This window comes from Silene latifolia, chromosome 3 (assembly GCF_048544455.1).
Source record: "Silene latifolia isolate original U9 population chromosome 3, ASM4854445v1, whole genome shotgun sequence".
Classification (NCBI taxonomy): Eukaryota; Viridiplantae; Streptophyta; class Magnoliopsida; order Caryophyllales; family Caryophyllaceae; genus Silene; species Silene latifolia.
This window is the reverse complement of record NC_133528.1, coordinates 90,607,307-90,629,306: the sequence shown is the minus strand read 5'-3', so window position 1 is coordinate 90,629,306 and position 22,000 is coordinate 90,607,307. Positions and strand designations below refer to the sequence as shown.

Sequence of the window (22,000 nt, the reverse complement as noted above, 5' to 3'; positions counted from 1 at the left end):
GTGCAAGTGCGACCCGAAAGACACCTTGTATTGAGTGGGAGATTAAAACGGACAAGAGAATTGGTAGCGCACACCTTGTGTCGGACAAGTGGGAGATTGTTGGAGTTAGTGTCCTCCACAATAGTGCGTTAACATAATAAATCTCATTAATGGAATATCATCAGATATTTAGTTATTTGATCCTCGTCAGTTGATTAACGTAAATCGATAACGGTTGGCTGACTATAGTTTGACGTTATTGTCGTGAGACGGCGGTGATCAACTGACCCCTTTCGGTCACACCTAAAGGAACGAACCCCAATAGACAACTAATTAATTGTATGAGATACAATTTATTTAGTCCCTTGATTTGTAGACTAAAAAGTTAGTCGATTATTTTTAGAGAGATTTCGAGTTGCGAACTCGAGGAGCGGCAGTTATTATTTAATTATGCGATAATTGAATAATAAGTTTTGGGAAACGGGTTTTAGTTAATTAATTGTTAATTCACTAAAATTGTACTAATTGATTAATGTGATTAATATTGGTACGTAAATAATATGTGTAGCGGTACACGTATATTTACGGAGTGAATTGGACGAATTAATTATGGAAGTATTTAAACATGAAACGATGTTTAAAATAAAATTACACAGATTTGTGTGACAAATATAAGAACCAACATGGACCCGTAAATGGGCAAGTGGACCGTGTAAAATAAGAGTAGTGGATGATTACTCATATATTAATTTCACCTTATTTTTGTATACTACCATAATTTATCTTATATAAGATTTTGCATGTGATGTAAGATGAAAAATATAAGACAAAATTGTCCACTACCACACTCCATCTCACCCGCCACTTTTCCCTTCCTTATACTCCATCCATTGTTCATTTTTCTACACTACCTCATTTTTACACTTTGCATGTGAACATTTCTTGTACATCTTTCTAAAATAATAATTCATCACTACTAAGTTGTTAGTATACATAAATAATATTACTAAGAGTAGTTAGTAATATTACTAATAATTATCAAGGGTACAATATTAACAAGTTCTAGTTCAAAACTTGTTATTATTATTGGGTTAGTTCTTGGGTGCAACAAGAAGGAGATCTTCTTATTGAAGATTTGCAAGGAGGATCTTCCATTTGGTTTAAGCTCAAGAACAAGCTAGTAAGGTGAACTAGTTTGTGCCCTTTTTACCACTAAATCAATGTAAGGAAATTGTTTTTCCTTATACTTTCTTTTTATGCTTTTATATTAGCATGCATGTTACATAGATCACCTAAACAACAATTTATGAGATAAATTAATTTTATTAGAGAGTCTAATATGGATCTATGATCTTTCAGGGGCAACATATCAACTCCTGGTTAACATGATGTTCAAAGATCAAATAGGTGATACAATGGAGATCTATATTGATGACATGGTGGTCAAATAAAAAAAGGCTGAAGATCATGTCAGGGATCTAGAAGTAACTTTCAAAATCCTGGAAGAATTCAATATGAAGCTCAACCCTTCCAAATGCCACTTTGGAGTTTCTTCAGGCAAATTTCTGGGATACATGGTAACCAAAAGAGGGATTGAAGCCATCCCAGAACAGATAAAAGCCATCCTGGATTTGGAGTCCCCCAAATCAGTCAAAGACATCTAAAGATTAACAGGGAGAGTTGCAGCCCTGAACAGATTCATATCCAGATCATCAGAAAGATGCAGATCCTTCTATGACCTCCTCAAAATAACAAGTCATTCAAATGGTTGCCTGAACACGAAGCAGCCTTTCAGGACTTAAAAGCGTACCTGACCACTCCTCCACTGTTGGCTAAACCAAACAAAGGAGAACCCCTGACGGTTTACCTATCTGTCACTGACACAGCAGTGAGTAGAGTTCTAACTAAAGAAATTGAGGGCCAACAACACCCTGTCTACTATGTAAGTTAAAGTCTCCTGGATGTAGAAACAAGGTATGGTTTACTTGAAAAGTATGTACTTGCTTTAATTATATCTTGCACCAAACTTAGACCCTACTTTGAAAGTCACCCAATAATTGTCAGGACTAACCTGCCTATCAAATCTGTCCTAAGAAAACCTGAGCTTTCAGGCAGAATGGCAAAATGGTCAGTGCAACTAAGCACTTATGACATAACCTTTGAACCTAGGACAACAATTAAATCTCAGGCATTAGCAGACTTTGTGGCTGAATTCAGTCCCAACCTAGAACCAGACCTCATAAAAGAAGTCAACCATCTAGACACCAGTAAATCAGGCCAGGAATGGACCTTACACGTAGATGGAGCAACAAATATGAGAGGAACTGGCCTAGGATTAGTATTAAAATCACCACAGGGAGACCTAATTGCCCAGGCTATTAGTTGTGAGTTCAAAGCAACAAACAATGAAGCTGAATATGAAGCCCTGATAGTTGGACTTAAGGTATGCATAGAACTTGGTGTGACAAATCTCAAGGTAAAAACTAACTCCCTTTTAATTTTCAATCAAGTCAAAGGAACATATGCTGCAAAGGATTCAAAAATGATTCTCTATTTAGACTACGTCAAAAACCTTTGCAAAAAATTTAGTTCATTTGACATTGACCAAATACCAAGGGACTTGAATACTCAGGCTGATGCCCTAGCCAGCCTGGGATCAAATTTCAGCCCTGCTGTGTTTGATAAAATACCCATTGTCCACCTGTTAGAACCAATCATTGAAAGACCTGACCAAACTGGTCCCATCCATGAGGACACAAATTCTTGGACCAAACCATACTATGATTGGTTCTTACAGGGGACACTTCCCAATGATAATAATGAGGCAAGGGCTCTAAATATCAAAGCCTCCACCTATACTATTATCAATTATATGTTGTTTAAAAAGTCACAAGCTGGACCTTACCTGCGTTGCCTGGAACCTCATGAAGCTAAACAAGTCATAGAGGATATACACGATGGATACTATGGAAATCACAAAGGTGGCAGAAGCCTGGCTAGCAAAGTTCTAAGGACAGGCTACTTTTGGCCAACCCTCAGAGCTGACTGCATAGCTTACAGCTCCAAATGCAAAGCCTGCCAGATCCATTCCCCTTTCATCCACCAACCATCAGAGCTACTTCACTCTATTTCAGCTCCCTGGCCATTTATGAAGTGGGGAATGGACATTGTAGGCAAGCTACCACAAGCACCTGGACAGAAAGTCTTCATGCTAGCTGATACCGTCGTAGAGTATCAAAGATAAATTTATAAATCCAAACTACTACTATAGCTAGTGGCAGTCAGGGTCGAACCAGAGAGAGGCGATGCAATTAATAGTTGTCTAATTTTAGTCTAAAGTAACAGTTGTGAGGGGGTTTGATTTGAATAGTTCTATAACTAAAGGTAACAAAATTTAAAACTAAACTAAAACAAATGAACGAGTGATTAGAGAAAATGGATGAAATCAAATATTAAAAGAATGCTAAGATGGTCGGTTCACTGTAGTTTCGACGGCGATATCCTAGGTAAGTCTGAGATAATCACGTAAGACGGGAAAATAAGAAGTCCTCTCGGTCCATTCTTAACAGGTAGCATCTTTTGATCTAGCTACGGGTCCCTAATATCACTAGTACTGACTCTCGCCCTGAAAAGTGATTCTTAAAGGCCTAAATTAATTCATCTCTCGATCTTATTAATTTAGTCGTCTTAATTAAGTAGTCTATTTGCCTCCCCTATCTTTCGATCTATCGGGTCGGTCAATTCCTAAGCATTCAACTAGTCGCGTGCACTCGATTCGTCAAATATAGCAATTAAATCAATCAAGGCGAAGCTGATCTCACGTGATCAGGTCGATCGACCAGGGTAGGTAGTCGATCGACCATGGCGCGACTCAGATCTACTAAATCTACGCCGCCTACACTACTGGTCCCCTACATCCTAGCACAAAGGGTTTAGCTACTCATGATAAAATTCATAACAACAATGAAATTAATAATTAACGAAATTTGATGCATGATTAAATAGACTAAACAAATAAGATGCATAAACGAAATAAGGCTTGGGAAACTACTTTATGCAATTCTAATCTATGAACGAATAAAGATAAACTGAAATTAAAGAGTCGGAATCACCGAATTAAAACAGGAGGAAGAATCCCAAAGCACGAACTTTATTAAAGAAGATAAAACTAATTGTATTGAATGATTATGAAATCTAATGCTAAACTCGATATTGAACCCTAATTATTTCCCTAAAATTCGATGATCCTCTTCTGAAACCTAAAGTTACGTTATATAGATAGTCTTACGTAACTTTTATTCCTAAAACCTAATTACATTGGGCTTTCTAATTCTCGTCCTTTTAATTCACGCCAGAATCACGGTGTGGTCGATCGACCACAAGGACCAGTCGATCGACCAAGACTCGCTGAACAGTAGCTTCTGATCTATTTCAGGAATCGCGCTCTGGTCGATCGACCATGTAGGTCAGTCGATCGACTGCTTTAGCTGGTACTTTGCTCCAAAAGCCTCGTAAAGTTGTCTTTCAGGCCTCGATACGCACACCAAGTTTGCTTCCCGAGTCTTTACTCCATGTCAAATGCAATGTTAGGTACTCGGGGACGGATTCAGCTCGATTTTCGCTGGATTCTTCACATTTCTGCAATATTACACAAAAAACACGAAAGTAGACGGAAATAGGGAAAATAGTAGCATAAACTACATAATTGAGCTCTGAAATGCGTGTAAAATAAGGTGTAAAACATCATATAAATGACACGCATCAAACTTCCCCAAACCAAACCCATGCTTGTCCCCAAGCAAGAACTAGACTCAATCCTAGGACCTAATGGAACGAGTTCAATCTCAGAGCGAAATGCGACTATAAAGCCTAAACCAGTTTAATGCAACAACTAACAATCAATTAGCAATATGAATCATGCAAACGAGTTATGTAGTCGTTATAAACTGCTGAACCGTCAATTATAAAGACTTATCATTATGGACTCTCACGGGTCGCTCATATCACACATAGGCACAGGTGAATATATGTAAGAGATAGAAAGAATTAATTTTGTAATGACACTCACCTAACTACGACCTATAAGAACACGCCTGCAGTCTAATATGAAAATGATCTCTACAACCGTACATATGCATTCCAACCAAACAAATGACCATGACACATGCCGAGGTAAATATGGATATGTGAGGTAATGGGTAAGAAGAGGCTAAGATAAATATGGACATGAGGAGTTAAAGCTAAGCTAGTAACTACATATCCAAATTATAACAACATCCAATTTCTTGCTCAAGATCAACAATAAAACCGGTGCTAATGATTAGCACTAATATCACAATCTCCAATAATAACTGTGATTCCCCAAATGATAATAATAAAGCATGGGAATAAAATCACCATCTGCTCAAAACTTCGACCATGTGATTTTTTTTCTTTTTTCATCATTTTTTCAGTGCACGGTCGAACTTGCTTTTCATTTTTTTTTTTCAATTCTGTTTTTTTTCTTTTCTTTCTTTCTTCCTTTCCAACATTCCACCAACCTTCTCATAAAGAGCAAAATAACCAAATTACAATAAAATATTCCCGAACGACTATCCCTACTAGCTCAGCAAGGGTAGGCTAAATATGGAATGTAGCTTATGGGACAAAAGGCTATTTTTGGCTATGTGAAGCTTATGGGCAAAACGAATAAAGGAGACCTCTTCCACATATTCCAAGATATCACAGACCGAATGCATACAGGTATTAAGCAGATAATGTTCATATTTATGCATATTGATGTAACTACTCACATTCCTAAATGAACTGGGCATGAATGACACCAGTTATAGGCTCTAAACCTCAAAAAGTGATGTAGTTTGCCATAAATCTAAGTCAAGTCTAAGGTTCAGCAAAATAAATTAACGAAAACTCGCAGATATGCATATTTGATTCTACTAATAACATGTCAATTAAGCTCGGCTTAGGCATAAACAGATGAAAATGCAATGTCATCATTGAAATACTACCGTTCCGACTCGACCTACATGCAAAAATAAACGTGCAAATTTTTTGAATTTTTGAAATTTTTCAATTTTTTTTTTGAATTTTCTGTATATAAGAGGAAAATAAACAACAAATGCAAACTGAAATGCAATAAACGTGAAACAGAAATGCAATAAAACATGTGAATGCAATGCAAAACCCTTCCCCAAACCAAATCACACAATGTCCCCATTGTGCGAAATCATATAAAAAAGATAAGCAAAGGAAATTGGGATTTTGCGATAATATAAACTAAATAAGACATGAAAAAGGACTCGAAAACTCACAAGATTTTAAGCGCAAAAGGAAACCTCCCCAAACCAGCGTGAGCTAGGAGGTTTCAGTAGCCAGCAATGCTACCATAGGTACCTGAAAAGAAACAAAAGTACCGCGCGTAATTCCGAGAAAGCAATTTACGAAACGCAAAATTATGTGCAAAATAAGAAAACAGAAGAAAACAGAAATGAATCGGAGAATAAAGTGGAGAAAAGACTCCCTCAACTCCGCAAATCAACTAAACACAGCAGGGGAATGGTCAAAAACAGGTACAGCAGCGGGAAGCGGTCGATGGTCGATCGACCAGAACATCTGAAATAGAAGCTCTTGTAGCTGCGGCGGTCAGTCGATCGACCACACAGGCCAGTCGATCGACTGAGATACCTGTTGTAAGTTTCCGATTTCTTCGAATTAGCTCAATAAATAGAGCTAATATGGTATATGAACCTGCAAATACACATAATAACGCACCCAAAATTGCGCAAAACCCAAAGTAACAGTCTAAAATCTTTAAATCCTAAGAAAACTTATAAAAGCGAAGTCTCGCGCACACCAAAGCAATAAAAAGAGTCTAACAAGAGCAATAAAATGTTGTTTTTTTAAAAAGAATCTTAATCAACTAATAGCTGATCAAGAATGGCCACGAAATGGCCCACTTGCTCGGCTTCTGGCTACAAGAGGTAGCCTCTAGAGTGCTCATCTCCTCAGCGGGGCTCCTAACAACTCCAATATCCGCAGAACTCAACGGATCAACATATCTAACATCTTCCCAATCAATGACCTCATCAGGCTCGTCAAAATCCAAATCGGACTCCGTCACCTTGACTGGCTCCTCATCTGTGCCATAGCTAAGACATCCTAGACCGCCTCTTTGAACGATTGGCTCCTTCACAACTGGAGCAACATGCGGCTCTAACTTCCCCAAACCAGCTTCTGCAACAGTAAAAATAGAATGATCTTTCTCCAATTTGCTCCCAATCTAGGGCGGAGGTGTTATAGCAAAAATAGGCATAGGGGTAGGCATATCAGGCAACACAAAATAAGATTTCTTTTCAGAAATCACATTACAAGTAACTGGCCACATAGGGTCTTTCTTCTTAGCGGTCTGGGCAAAAATAATGGACTGTTTCCCTACTTTGAAGGTCAATGTCCCTGAGCCAACATCTATAACTGCACCAGCAGTGTGCAGAAATGGTCTACCCAAAATGATAGGAATGTGAGCATCCTCGGGCATATCTAGCAAAACGAAGTCAACTGGGAAAAAGAACTTTCCTATTTGTACAGGAATGTCCTCTAAGACTCCTATAGGTTGGACCGCAGAACGATCGACCATCTGTACAGTCATATTAGTAACTGCAAACCTAGTCAATTTCAATTTCTTAGCAAGACTCAAAGGCATAACACTAATGCTAGCTCCTAGGTCACATAATGCCTTCTCAATAGAAAAGGTGCCAATATTACATGGGACTGAAAAGCTACCTGGGTCTTCTAGCTTATGAGGTGCAGTATGAGTCAAATAGGAATATGGCTCCTCAGTTAGTGCGACAGATTGCACAGTATCAAGTGACTTCTTTTTAGACAACAGCTGCTTCATAAATTTCATATAAGCAGGCACTTGATTAACAAATTCTAAGAAAGGAACTTGCACATTTAAACTACAAATAACATTTTCAAACTTGTTAAACGATACCTGTTCCTTTGTCGGCACCAATCTCTCTGGATAAGGGGCTGTAAGAAGCAACTTAGCCCTCTCCTCTAGGTCTCTCATACCGGCATCAGTGGATTTAGGCTGAAAATCCACTACTTTGTCCTTGTTGTAGCTCGAACCTTCTTCAGACCGTCTCAGGAATGAACCATTAACCGTCATGGGTCATACTTTGGAACCGGAACTGACCCATCAGCATTTGGTTCTTGCCTCAATAATTTCGGAGTCGTCGTACGCCGAAATAAGTGGTCCCTCAAGTTATCTGGCATTGGAGGACGAAAAGGTTCAACATCAGCAGTATCTTCAGTCGATCGACCATTTAGGTCAGTCGATCGACTGGCTTCCTCAGGACCAGAAGCTACACTGTTACGCGAGAAGGTCGATCGACCGGGTGAGTCAGTCGATCGACTGATGTACCTGCTGATCGTCTTTTTCTTGCTACTGTTCATTCCAGCCTTTTCCTTATTCGGTTCCGCCTCATCTTTTTCAGTAACATCTTCGACCATAGCGGGCCCATCAAGGGTAGACCCACTCCTCAAAGTAATCGCATTTAGAGTCTCTTTTTGATCCGGCTGCGACGGTAAATGCCCCGGAGCTCGAGTTGCACTTTTGCTTGCCAATTGGACAATTTGACTTTCCAACATCTTTGTAGAAGTCTCTCTAGCTAGAGACTCCTTTTGCAGCAAACACGACAAGTTCTGAACCATGTTTTTCAATTCCGAAATATCAGAACCTTGAAATTGCTGCTGCTGAGGCACATAAGGAGGCTTTTGATACTGCTGCTGCTTATGAGGGGGCACATAACTTTGCTGCTGCTGCTGTGGACCCGGATTAAGGACATTTTGGTTAGTCTACCTCAAATTGGGGTGGACATTAGAGGGATCGGGATAAGTACCAGTCTGCCTATAATGTTGAAAGGCAGCACATGTTTCATTCGAACTAGTACAAAACTCCGAAACATGTCCCTCTCCTCCACATCTTTTGCATGTAAAGGGACCGTCTGAAACTGCTTTAACTTTATATATCCCGCGTTTTTGGGATCCCCCAAAATCTAGCTTGTCAAATCTCGCAGTAAGGGCCTCTATTGCAGCTACAGCAGGAGATTCAGCTGACCTTCTCTGATTTCCTCTAGAATTCCCATGCTCAGCTTTATGGGTGGCCATATCTTCAATAATCTTCCACCCCTTAGTTTCCCCAACATTCTCCTGGAATCTGTCATTAGCTGTAGCATCCAGGATAGCTCTCTGATCATCATAAAGCCCATTGTAGAATTGATTACACATGCACCATTGTTCGAACCCATGGTGCGGAATAGATCGCACCAGCCTCTTGAAACGGACCCATGCCTCATGAAAATCTTCATCAGGACCCTGTTTAAAACTTGTGATCTGTGCTCTAATCGCATTGGTCTTCGATGCAGAGAAATATTTCTTATAAAATGCTAGGGCCAACGAATTCAATCAGTAATCCCATTGGCAGCTCGATCCAGATCTCGGTACCACTCCCTAGCAGCATCACAGAGCGAGAATATGAAAATCGTCTCTTTTATCTTGTCCTGGGTCACACCTGTTGGTGGGAGTATGGAACAACAGTAGTCAATGAATATCTCCATATGTTTAGCTGCATCTTCATTTGCAGCTCCCCCAAATTGGTTTCTCTCAACCAAGTTGATGTAAGACTCGTTTTGCTTCAATTTTCTTTCCGTCCCGGCTGGCAACGCGAATCCCTTATAGAGATTCTCGACTTTTGGCTCGGAGTGACTGGCTATACTTGCTTCTTCACCATATCCGGAGATGTAACGGTCTCAAATGAAGAAGTAGAAATAGGAGACGAAGGTGGATCCTCCTCAAATAGCTCGTTTTCGTAGTAATCGGACAAAGTACTCGGCTCTTCCTCCTCGTCGGCAATACTCTAGATGATCGTCTCAACTCACGCAAAGTCCTTTCGATCTCAGGATCTAATGGTCGTAAATCACCACCCTGTGACCTGCGCATAAGAGGAAACTACAAGTAGAATATGAGAATAGTTTAAGGAACAGATGTCCCTTAAACCAAGAAAATGACTAAAATAAAAACAACTAAAAATTAAACAATTGCCTCCCCGGCAACGGCGCCAAAATTTGATACCGTCGTAGAGTATCAAAGATAAATTTATAAATCCAAACTACTACTATAGCTAGTGGCAGTCAGGGTCGAACCACAGAGAGGCGATGCAATTAATAGTTGTCTAATTTTAGTCTAAAGTAACAGTTGTGAGGGGGTTTGATTTGAATAGTTCTATAACTAAAGGTAACAAAATTTAAAACTAAACTAAAACAAATGAACGAGTGATTAGAGAAAATGGAAGAAATCAAATATTAAAAGAATGCTAAGATGGTCGGTTCACTGTAGTTTCGACGGCGATATCCTAGGTAAGTCTGAGATAATCACGTAAGACGGGAAAATAAGAGGTCCTCTCGGTCCATTCTTAACAGGTAGCATCTTTCGATCTAGCTACGGGTCCCTAATATCACTAGTACTGACTCTCGCCCTGAAAAGTGATTCTTAAAGGCCTAAATTAATTCATCTCTCGATCTTATTAATTTAGTCGTCTTAATTAAGTAGTCTATTTCCCTCCCCTATCTTTCGATCTATCGGGTCGGTCAATTCCTAAGCATTCAACTAGTCGCGTGCACTCGATTAGTCAAATATAGCAATTAAATCAATTAAGGCGAAGCTGATCTTACGTGAGCCGGTCGATCGACCAGGGTAGGCAGTCGATCGACCATTGCACGACTCAGATCTACTAAATCTACGCCGCCTACACTACAGGTCCCCTACATCCTAGCACAAAGGGTTTAGCTATTCATGATAAAATTCATAACAACAATGAAATTAATAATTAACGAAATTTGATGCATGATTAAATAGACTAAACAAATAAGATGCATAAACGAAATAAGGCTTGGGAAACTACTCTATGCAATTCTAATATATGAACGAATAAAGATAAACTGAAATTAAAGAGTCGGAATCACCGAATGAAAACAGGAGGAAGAAGCCCAAAGCACGAACTTTATTAAAGAAGATAAAACTAATTGTATTGAATGATTATGAAATCTAATGCTAAACTCGATATTGAACCCTAATTATTTCCCTAAAATTCGATGATCCTCTTCTGAAACCTAAAGTTACGTTATATAGATAGTCTTACGTAACTTTTATTCCTAAAACCTAATTACATTGGGCTTTCTAATTCTCGTCCTTTTAATTCACGCCAGAATCACGGTGTGGTATATCGACCACAAGGACCAGTCGATCGACCAAGACTCGCTGAACAATAGCTTCTGATCTATTTCAGGAATCGCGCTCTGGTCGATCGACAATGTAGGTCAGTCGATCGACTGCTTTAGCTGGTACTTTGCTCCAAAAGCCTCGTAAAGTTGTCTTTCAGGCCTCGATACGCACACCAAGTTTGCTTCCCGAGTCTTTACTCCATGTCAAATGCAATGTTAGGTACTCGGGGACGGATTCGGCTCGATTTCCGCTGGATTCTTCACATTTCTCCAATATTACACAAAAAACACGAAAGTAGACGGAAATAGGGAAAATAGTAGCATAAACTACATAATTGAGCTCTGAAATGCGTGTAAAATAAGGTGTAAAACATCATATAAATGACACGCATCCCTAGCCATGACCGACTATTTTTCAAAATGGATAGAAGCAGACTCATACAGGAAAGTCAAGGAAAAGGATGTCATATCATTCATCAAACGCAACATCATATGCAGATATGGCATCCCTTCAGAAATAATCTGTGACAATGGTACTCAGTTCGTGGGAAAAAGAACAAAATCTTTTTGTGCACAATGGAACATCAACCTGGTAACCTCCACACCAGGCTATCCAAAAGCTAATGGCCGAGAAGAATCCAGCAACAAAGTAGTAATCAGCTGTCTGAAGAAAAAACTACAAAAAAGAAAAGGCAGATGGGCTGAAGAACTCCCACTAGTCCTCTGGGCTCACAGAACAGCACATACGACATCCACAGGCTAAACTCCGTATTCCCTGGTCTATGGTTGTGAAGCAATGATCCCAGCAGAAATCCATATACCAACCAGCAGAAGTAGCCTGAATACCATAGAGAAAAATAAACCACTATTACAAGACAGCCTGACCTTGACTGAAAAATTGAGAGATGCAGCCAAAATCAGAATAGCCTCCTACCAGCAAACAGTAGCCAGAAGCTACAACAAAAATGTTAACATTAGGGTGTTCAGGGAAGGAGATTTGGTCCTGCGAAAGGTCTTCCAGAACACCAAGGATAAAAATGCTGGCAAACTAGCTCCCACATGGGAAGGACCATACCTGATTGATTCAATAGTAGGACAGGGAGCTTACAGACTACAAACCTTGGACGGAGAAATGATCCCCAGATCTTGGAACATTTCCCACCTAAGGCTATTTCATGTCTAAGCTAAAACCAGGTAAAACTATTAACTTTATACGTGCCTGACCTAGTTTTATATAGCAAACCCCCAAATAAAATCATGTGACCTTAGCGAATTATGTTTTATGCTACCTGCTATCTTGCCTGAATATCTTCCTATATTATTTTACACAAACTCTATCATGTATGCCTATTTAAATCCCACTATGTCTGTCTATTTAAATCCTACTATGTTGAATCCTGAAAACTTGTTTTACGCCTTTTTTCCATTAATTATACATTACACATAAGCTTATACAAATATTCAGGCTTGAGGGCCACTCCACCCAACCTGAATAGCATCCCAGAAATACTCTACAATAACTTGGCACTTGCCTGCCTGACCCAAAAAACACATACAAAAAACTGAGCTCAGTACAAAAAAATAAAAGACAAGTACAATGGTGGAATAGACCAGACCACTTGTCTAAAAGCCCTCCTGACAGGCTGAGGGCCATAAGCCCTCCTGACTGGCAACCACCCTACTTACTAAAAAGCCCTCCTGACAGGCGAAAAAGCCATCATTTCTTGATAAGGATTGAGGACCATAAGCCCTCCTGACAGGAATCTTCCTAACAAAATACTTCAAAATGTATTTTGTACAGGTACAAATTGCTCAAATCAGGCTATTCAAAGAAACCAGAAGAAAAGATTCAAATTATACCAAGATAAAAATTCTGCCCAGGGAACATCCCTCCCAGGCAGGGCAAAATATTCTGAAAGATAGAAAAATTGTTTGTCCAGGGAACATCCCCCCTGGATGGGCCAAAACAAGAAAACAACTACCCAAAAACAACTAGTCTGCCTTAAAAGCAGTAGCAGAGCTGATCCCTTCATCAACAACCTCCTCCTCTTCCTCCTCTTCCTGATCATCCTCCGCATCACCAGCCTCACCACTCTTTTCCTTGGATGAAAGAGAGTCTACCTCCTCATCAGCATGCAGCTTGCAAAGCTCAGGGTAAGTGGCGTTTAGGTTAGCTATCTCCTGGTCAGGATCCCAGAAAGGCCAGACTTCAACAGGCTCCTTCATAGCATCCACACGACCCCTACCAAAGAAATAGAGAGCAGCATCCTTGTACCTACCCTACACCAACTCCCTCTTAACAACCAACTCCTCATTTACCTTTAATTGCTCCTGCATAGCCTGCTTCTCAGCCTTCAACTCTTCCTGAACAGTGTCAAATTTGGCCTGGAGAGCTTTCAGGGCATTTTGAGCAGAACCCAGTTTGGATGTCTCCATCACCAACCGTGCCTTCCCTGCCTCATTATCTTCTCTCAAAGAATGGTTTTCAGTTTTTGCTGCTTCCAAATCAGTTTGCAGGGTAGCAACATCTTTCTTCAAACACTGCACCTCCCAATCCAAGTTATCTTTGAGGCCAGTCACAGAATCCAGCTGGCAGGCACCCCTCAACATATCATTCACATTCTACAAAAATATCACCAGTTAGCCAAAATATAACCAAAAAAACAACCAAAACAAAAACTGACAAAAAAAAAATTACCTCCTGCAGCATAGTCATAAGGTTAGCAGCATAATCCCTGGTACGGTACATAGCAGCCAACCCACGGGCAGAAGAATCCTCAGCCTGATATTTATAAACAGGGTCATCAACCATATAAGAGTGAGCCTGGATCTGTTCCTTGGCAAACTGAACTTCATCAAGCCGGGCTCTAACCCCCCTAACCTCATGGACCCCATCTGAAGTTTCATCAACCCTCTTCCTCTCTTCAGCCTGACCAACCTCATCCACAACCTATTCAGGAGACACCATCGGTACCTCGTGAACAGGCGCCTGAACCTGTAGAGTACTATCCCTCCCTGTAGCCTCACTACTCTTGGATTTCTCCCCTGTAATCTGAGAAATGCCTGCCTTCACCAGGGACAAACCAAAACTAGATATCCTAGCAGAAGCCCTAATAGCTGAACGACGAGGTACTACATCAGCAATAAAAACATATGTTCAAATAAAAACCCCACGAAGCAAAAGCAACAAAACTTACTGCCTGATGAAGAAGCCCCTGAAGCTTTAGCACCCTTCACAGGTTTGTAGGTGCCCAGTTTAGCTTTCTTAAAACGAGGCATATGTGCCTGCCCTAGACAGGCAGGCCATGTCCTCTCCTCTTCAGGCAATGCCATGAAAGCAGCAATTCGGTCAGCCGATCCCTCAACATCAGGATCATTTGCCCAATCAGCCACTACGAAGTCAAAACCAAGTAAGCATGCTTTAAGAACAAAATAAATTATCCCTAACTAAAATTCAGTGCAGAAGAAATTACCTCCTTCAACAGCAGGGTAATTAAGATAATCCAGATCAGGGGCAATAGAATCAGCCCTGATGAACATATAAGTCAGCGCCCTTCCTTTATCATCTCCTGAATCAAAGTTGGTGATCAAATGAGCCATCGTCGACCTGACTCGAAGATTAAAGCGACCAGTAGAATGACCCTTCAAATGATAAACGTTTTTGAAGTCTTCCAGAGTGATGACCAACTTATGTTTAGCACACAACTGCTCAACTGAGTGGACGATCTTCCAATCCATTTGCATAAGTTAAAATGGAGGGACCCTGATAGCCCTAATAACCTCAGCCATGAATGAAGAAAGTTGAAGCATACATCCTCCCTTGAATGCCCACTCAAAGATACAAAACCAGCCTGGACTACTCCAATTAGCCCTGACTGGTAGGGTAGAGTACGGATCGGGTATTTGATCCAAAGTGCTAGTTCGGATCGGATATCCATATTAGAAATCCTGAAGATAGATATCCAATATCCAAACCAAATGTTTCGGATATCCAATGTTCGGATTTCCAAAATAATCGGATCGGATGCGGATATCCATCGGATATCTTTACTTTTGAATTTACTTTAAAATTAAGTTTGAAACACGATTATATTCATAGTTTTACATGATAATTTTCTTTCGTATTCTTATTCCAATGTTCTCGCTATAAAATTTAAGTACCACCTAGATATTTCTCTAATATTTTAAACATTAATTAAGTTGTTGTATCAAATGAAATTTTATTTTCTCGAAATTATACTAGAAAACTATAGTTTCGGATTAGATCGGATATCCAAATGTTTTAATTCTAATATCCATATCCAAACCAAAACCAAAGATTTCGGATCAGATATCCAAACCAAACTTAACTTTCGGATCAGATATCCAAAATTCGGATCAGATTCAGATCGGATATCGGATTAGTTTGGATAATCGGATTTTTTGCTCAGCCCTACTGACTGGACCACCTTCAGGGATCCAAACATCAGCTTCAGCAGGGAGAAGACCCCTACCCTTCAGATAATGTTCAAAGGTTGGCTTCAACTAATTAGCCTCGGGAAAAGAGGCAGACAAAGCCTTCACATGGGTATATTCAACCCCCTTGTATGACATAGACAGAATTTCCGAAGGAGCAGTTATCTCCACAACTTCATCCTCAGGGATGATGTCTGGGACATCAACAACAACAAGAGTTTTCTCAACCTCAGCAGCAGCTTTAGATGCAGCCGTCTTTCTTCTCCCCCCAGCCATTGTTTTAGATTTAATTGAAGAATTGATTTTTTGGTTTCAAAGAAAGGTTGATTTCACAAGGGAATTTTTGAAGAGAGAGAAATTATAGAGAGTTGAAGAATAAGAATGTGAAAGCAAAACAGCCGTTGCAAGAGTTTTATAGCCGCAAAAACAAAACGGGTAGCACAAGTGGACAAATCCAATCACGACTCTCCTAGGGTTTGATGAACCAACCTCATTAATGAGTACTAGCCGTTATAGAAGTTGAAAGGAACACAAACTCTTTTCCGGTAAAATATCCTTATACATTTTTTGCCTAGCGTGAATTTTTTATCTCCTTATCCCTGGCCAGATCCACTAGGAATAAGAAGAAAAGAGGCAATTGTTGGGCCTAAAATTACCCTGCCTGACCTAATAAGAGTCAGGCAGTGTCCAAAGCCAAGCCTGGATAAAAAAACATTCTATACAAGGCACCTGAGCAGGCACCAGCCAGGACGAAAGAACAGGTCATGCATCTACAATGTCAGGCCTGAATGGACATCTCAGCCAGCTACATACTAAAGCACCACCAAGACGTATTAGGCAATAACTAAAGCTCAGAAAGATGGTTCCTATTTACACGGAAGGCTCATTCAACAAAACCCACAACAAATAAAGACAGTCAAGTTGGCAGAGATAATGGCGGCCACCTCTAGGAGTCAACCAACCATTCCCCGGTAAATAGGGCACGAGGCCTATTTACTGGGAAAACCTAAAAACAACTTCAGAAGACCGTTTCAAGGCTATTATAAATAACAAAGAAGACTAGAGAAGAAGGGATACTTACTCACACTCATTCACTCATATTCTTAGTCTCATACTTGTAATCAACACTTTATTTAGCATTGTTCTTAGCCTTCCATACTATATACCACGCCTGACATACTTATTCCCTGTCAGGTTACCTAAAATCATAGTGATAATCCCTCCTGGCTTGGTGCCCGTGGTTTTTTTCCCTTATTCCTGCAGCGTAAAACCCAGGGGTTCACAATATTCAGAGTTCAACAAAGTTTGCAGCAGAAATGGGACACATTCAGAAATTATGATGAATGCAATGAACTTCTAATTTGTGGATAAAATAGCAAATAAACCTCACAAATTCTGAAACTTGGTCACAATTAAGATTGAGACTTAATGTGGTACTGATAAAAGTTTCAAGATCAAACAAGGACTCAAGCTATGATAAACAGACTACTCAAGGCAGTCAGCACATGAACTTATTACAGTTCAGAACAAGGATAAAAGAAATGTTTTTGTGGTTGATTTTCTGGTTTAAGTTTGCAACAAATAAAGGATATAATTAAAGACTCAATTTCCACAGTCCAAGCACAGGAAATTAGATCAATAATTTAGGGAATTTAGTTGACAAATACCACAGTCTATGCACAGGTAAATATCAATCTAAAAGAACAGCAAAGAACAAACAATTCACAGTCTATGCACAGAATCGTTTGTGCTCTACCAACAGGAGATTAATCAACATTCAAGCAAGCACAGAATGTTATTAAGCCTGACTTTTAACTAATGCAATGCACAAGTTAAGAAGATTTCAATTGGAGAAAAGTTTCTCTGGTTTTTCATTTTAATCAAAGTCTGAATAATACAATGCATAAGAGGCTCCTTATATAGGGCCTTTGATCAGATCTTGGCCCTTAAACTAAAGCAATCATCTAAGGCCAAGATTAATCTTAGGAAGCAAACAAACTACCTTGACTTATCTTACAAAGAGAGTACGAGATAATAAGGGAAAAGCAACTGAAAAACAAACAATAATTTCAGATGATAGTGACAGCCTGCATTGCTTGGGACAGTTTGTGTTGGCTTGGAATTTGAGGACAAAAAGGAATTAATTGTCCATTGGCTTCTTCCTCAGTATGCACCCAAAATATCAAGGTTCATTTGTTTAAAAGCTCCAACATCCTTTAAAGTACTTTTAGTAAAACAGGCTCCTGCTTTGCCATAAAAAGAAAGTTTGCTTTTCTTCCTTTTTCCGGTTTGTTGATGAGCATGTGAGCTGGGCTTTTGTACTCTAGAAGTTTGTCATTGCCTAATCCTTGATATGAGGATAATGTTGAGATCATATGACAACTTGGACGAATTATTTTAAGGCACCTTAGAGGATTAATTATCTTTGCCAGGAACAGATGTTAAGAACATGCCCTTTGACAGCATGCAGGAAACAAGCCCTTCTTGCAGACGGCTTAACTCCTTGATTAAGTTGAATTAGCCTGCCTCTCCTGTACCAAAAGAAGGATACATGACTTAGCTATCCTCTGCAACTGGAATTTCTCAAAATAATGCCCTGGAACTTGAATTATTGAATTTTGAGTGAGGACAGGTCACTTCAGAAAGGCATAGCATTCTCCTGTGCAGCAGCTTGTTCTTGTAAAAATTGTATCTCCTTGCTCAGGTGGACTAAAAATATGAATGATGGCTCAAATGAAATCTAGAGGAGTTAGCTTTCATCTCAAAAAAGAATCAACCAAAAATTGTGAGTGAATCTTGAGATATTTATTTTTGAACACTGGTAGGTCATTTTCAGAAATGGGTTGCATTCGAAACATGACAGTCTTTGAAGCTTGCTTCTGAAAAATTCACACATTAGACCTTCTTGATTCCAACTCTATTGGAAAGTAGACTCTCTCAAGATTCTAACCATATAAAGAAAATGAATTTTAGTGAAGTAAAACTCCAGATGTGGCCATCTGAACTTTGGTCTGGAAATCTGATGCTGATTGGGAGTATTTCATGACCCCTGAGCTGGTTTGGACTAAATTAGGTGCATCCAATTGAGGGATTGCCTGACACCATCCTTTGGCATGTCCTTGGCTTACAAAAATTGAGTGACCCATACCCCTAGCTCCTGCTGCAACCACCCCAGGTTGAAAAAGATTTGTCCTCAAATCTGGAGGGTAGAGGTTGAAAAAGAATTTCCTCAGTTCAAGGATAAAATGTTGCATCCTTCCCCCTGGATCAAAGACTAATGTGAGCTGCTTGGGTGGGACATAAATGGCAGCCTCATGCTTGATACGAAAATTACTCAAAAGAATAAAATTCGTTAGAGTTGCAGCGGAATTAACTTAACTGGACAGTGCTGAAGACTGTCTGATTGTCGGATTTATGAGATTTGAACGGTCTATTGAACTGTTTGAATCAGAACGTGGACTTTGTAATTTTTATGTGTTTTTTTTGTAATATAAACGAACAAGAAAATAAAAGGATATTTGTTTCGAAATATGTGAATAAATCGAACCAATGGGATATTTGCTTGAGCTAGACCTATAACTCAACCAATGGTGAACTATAATCAAGACCTATTGATTATAACTCGGGTTAATGCTTGAAAACGCGTCAAACAATAACAGTTTCGGAACGAAACGCGTCGAACCTAGGGTTTACAAAACTTGCAAACACAATAAAGCAACAGCTTCAATTTTCTTAATCAATATATCATATCATGCTTAAAATAAGAATACAATGACTCCTATTTATACTAACTAAAAAACTCCTAAACCGATTAAGGAAACAAGCTTCCTTAAACCGATCTCCTAGATGTACTCGTGTAGATTAAGACTTCTATGGCAATTATAATTGCCTTATTACACACTCCTTAAAGATATAAGAAATACTTCTCTAAAACATAATAGGAAAACTGAATTTAGGAAACTAGTAAACTTTCCTAAAACCGAATAAGCTACTAATTAGGATAGTAGAACTTCTAACACAAATAGGAAATAAATAACTTATACTAATTTAACTAAGATATGACTTCTTTTAGGAAAGAAGTCTCGACACCTCTTCCTTGGGCGCCATGTAACCGAGTAAACAACTACTAAGATCGCTTCTTACACATATATAATCGAACAGTCACGGAGACTGTTCATTTCGACTGTTCGCATCATTTTCGTATCATCCCCTCCCCCTTCGAAAGGAATTGTCCTCAATTCATGATGCTTCAATCCTCCGGGATCAAATATGAACTTCACAAACCTGGATGCAAATTCATTTATAAGAAATAGTAATAAACTTGAATTATCTTTTAGTTCATCATCTTCAATAAAAACTTCAAGCTCATCTATCTTGTTTGCTTCCAAACTCCTCTCGTGCCTTTTTAGTTTGTGCCTTCGATTCTTCAACCTCATCTTCTTGTGCTCTCCATGTTCATGCCATCCATGTTCACGCTTTTGACCTCCCAATCTTCTTTTCTTGTGCTTTCCGCCCCACCACCCTCCATGCACAAGATTATTAAACACAAATTTCATTCTCGTCATTTGTATCGTTTGTCTTTAAATTTCTCCATTAATACCGAAGTAAAGTAAGTAAGATCATAATCCCTATCACCATATAAGAACTCATCTACGTACGATTCCAATGTAGATTTATTTTCGCTCTTCGTCAACATCGGTTTGTCATGAATTAGATTGTTATGAATCGAACTTAACTCCATTGTCAGTCCTTCAACAATTTTTCTTTGCACCTCTTGTTGATAATCATCCTTATCAAAATTCACAATCTTTGTAACTTCACCATCAATAGCATCAACCGTCTCGTCGTCTTCATAATCATCAAATATTGGGGAATGATTTACACATAAGGAAGGATAAATGTTATTATGTACTTCCTCATTGTTTAACACTTGTTCAATTTCATCCTCCATAGATTCCTTCCTTGTTTGAAGGGTATGCCTCAGGTCTAAGAACGTATCATAGGTTGGAGCTTCATATCTTCAATTTCTTCATCGTCTCGTTCTTCGCCATTGATAATAAACAACCCTCTTTCTTGCAATTCTTCATCATATAATTTGTCTCGAATGGCAATTGCTTCACATAGCGTTATACTTCGTCGATTAGGGCACTCACTTTGATAATGTCCTAACCCTTGACACTTGAAACATCGAACTTTGGTCAAGCTCTTCTCTTTAGGCTCCTGAACAGTCTTAGAAACTGTTTGAACGACAGCGGGTTGTCTTTGTAACCATAGATTTCGCACTTGTGCTCGAACTAGTTTCTTCGGATTCGATCACCTTGGGTATTTCCCAATGACTTGACCTAGAAGCAACACCACCTGACTTGATTTGTCCTTCAGCTTTCACACATAGATCACATAACATATCGAAAGAGGAATAAGAATGCATCTCGACCACATGAGCAATATTAAGGTTTAGCCCTCGAAAGAAACGAGCCATCTTTTGTTCCTCAATCTCCTTTACTTCACTCATAAGGGTTATTCTTTCAAATTCAGCAATATAATCGGCAATACTCAAGCTCCCTTGCATTAATTCAGCCAATTTACGATATAAATCAATCTTATGAGTTTTGGGAAGAAACCTCTTTCGTAGCTTACGTTTTAAAGACTCCCATGAAGCTAGCTTTTCCTTCCCTTCACGTGCCCTAGCAGCCTTCAAACTTTCATACCATAAAGATGCGTTCTTGCGTAGCTTCAAGATAGCATATTTGCAACGCTTCTCATCATCAATGTCCTTGAAGTCGAACATCCTCTCCATCTGTCTTTCCCATTCAAAATATTCCTCGGGATCCATGCCACCAACAAACTCCGGAAGTTCATTGATTTTGAACTCATCCATGTACTTGACCGATTCTCTCCGTGGTTGCATACGTTGTCCTGGGGTAAAGTTGATGTTCTTTAAAGCCTCTTGGAGATTTTGAAGAAAATTTGGATCATTAAAATCCATGATCACCGTCTTGGATCAACAAATCTGTCTCTGATGCTAAATGATACGAAAATTACTCAAAAGAATAAAATTCGTTAGAGTTGCAGCGGAATTAACTTAACTGGACAGTGCTGAAGACTGTCTGATTGTCGGATTTATGAGATTTGAACGGTCTATTGAACTGTTTGAATCAGAACGTGGACTTTGTAATTTTTATGTGTTTTTTTGTAATATAAACGAACAAGAAAATAAAAGGATATTTGTTTCGAAATATGTGAATAAATCGAACCAATGGGATATTTGCTTGAGCTAGACCTATAAC

General features: G+C 39.3%; 1 protein-coding gene across 1 annotated transcript; it reads right to left on the bottom strand.

The window, feature by feature from the left end:
• Positions 1–20,699: 20,699 nt before the first annotated feature.
• On the bottom strand, positions 20,700–21,699 carry LOC141649327 (uncharacterized). Its single transcript, XM_074458019.1, has 2 exons — positions 21,051–21,699; positions 20,700–20,950 (listed from the first exon to the last, which is right to left on the bottom strand). The coding sequence occupies exons 1-2, from the start codon at positions 21,697–21,699 to the stop codon at positions 20,700–20,702; spliced, it is 900 nt and encodes a 299-aa protein (XP_074314120.1).
• Between the last annotated feature and the right edge of the window lie 301 nt (positions 21,700–22,000).

What these genes read in the sequence shown, in the direction of transcription:
- LOC141649327 (XM_074458019.1), bottom strand. Translation starts at nt 21,699, where the DNA reads ATGGATTTTAATGATCCAAATTTTCTTCAAAATCTCCAAGAGGCTTTA. An exon ending in TGGTGTTGCTTCTAGGTCAA is followed by an intron (nt 20,951 to 21,050) that starts GTCATTGGGAAA and finishes TCGTTCAAACAG; the next exon opens with TTTCTAAGACTGTTCAGGAG.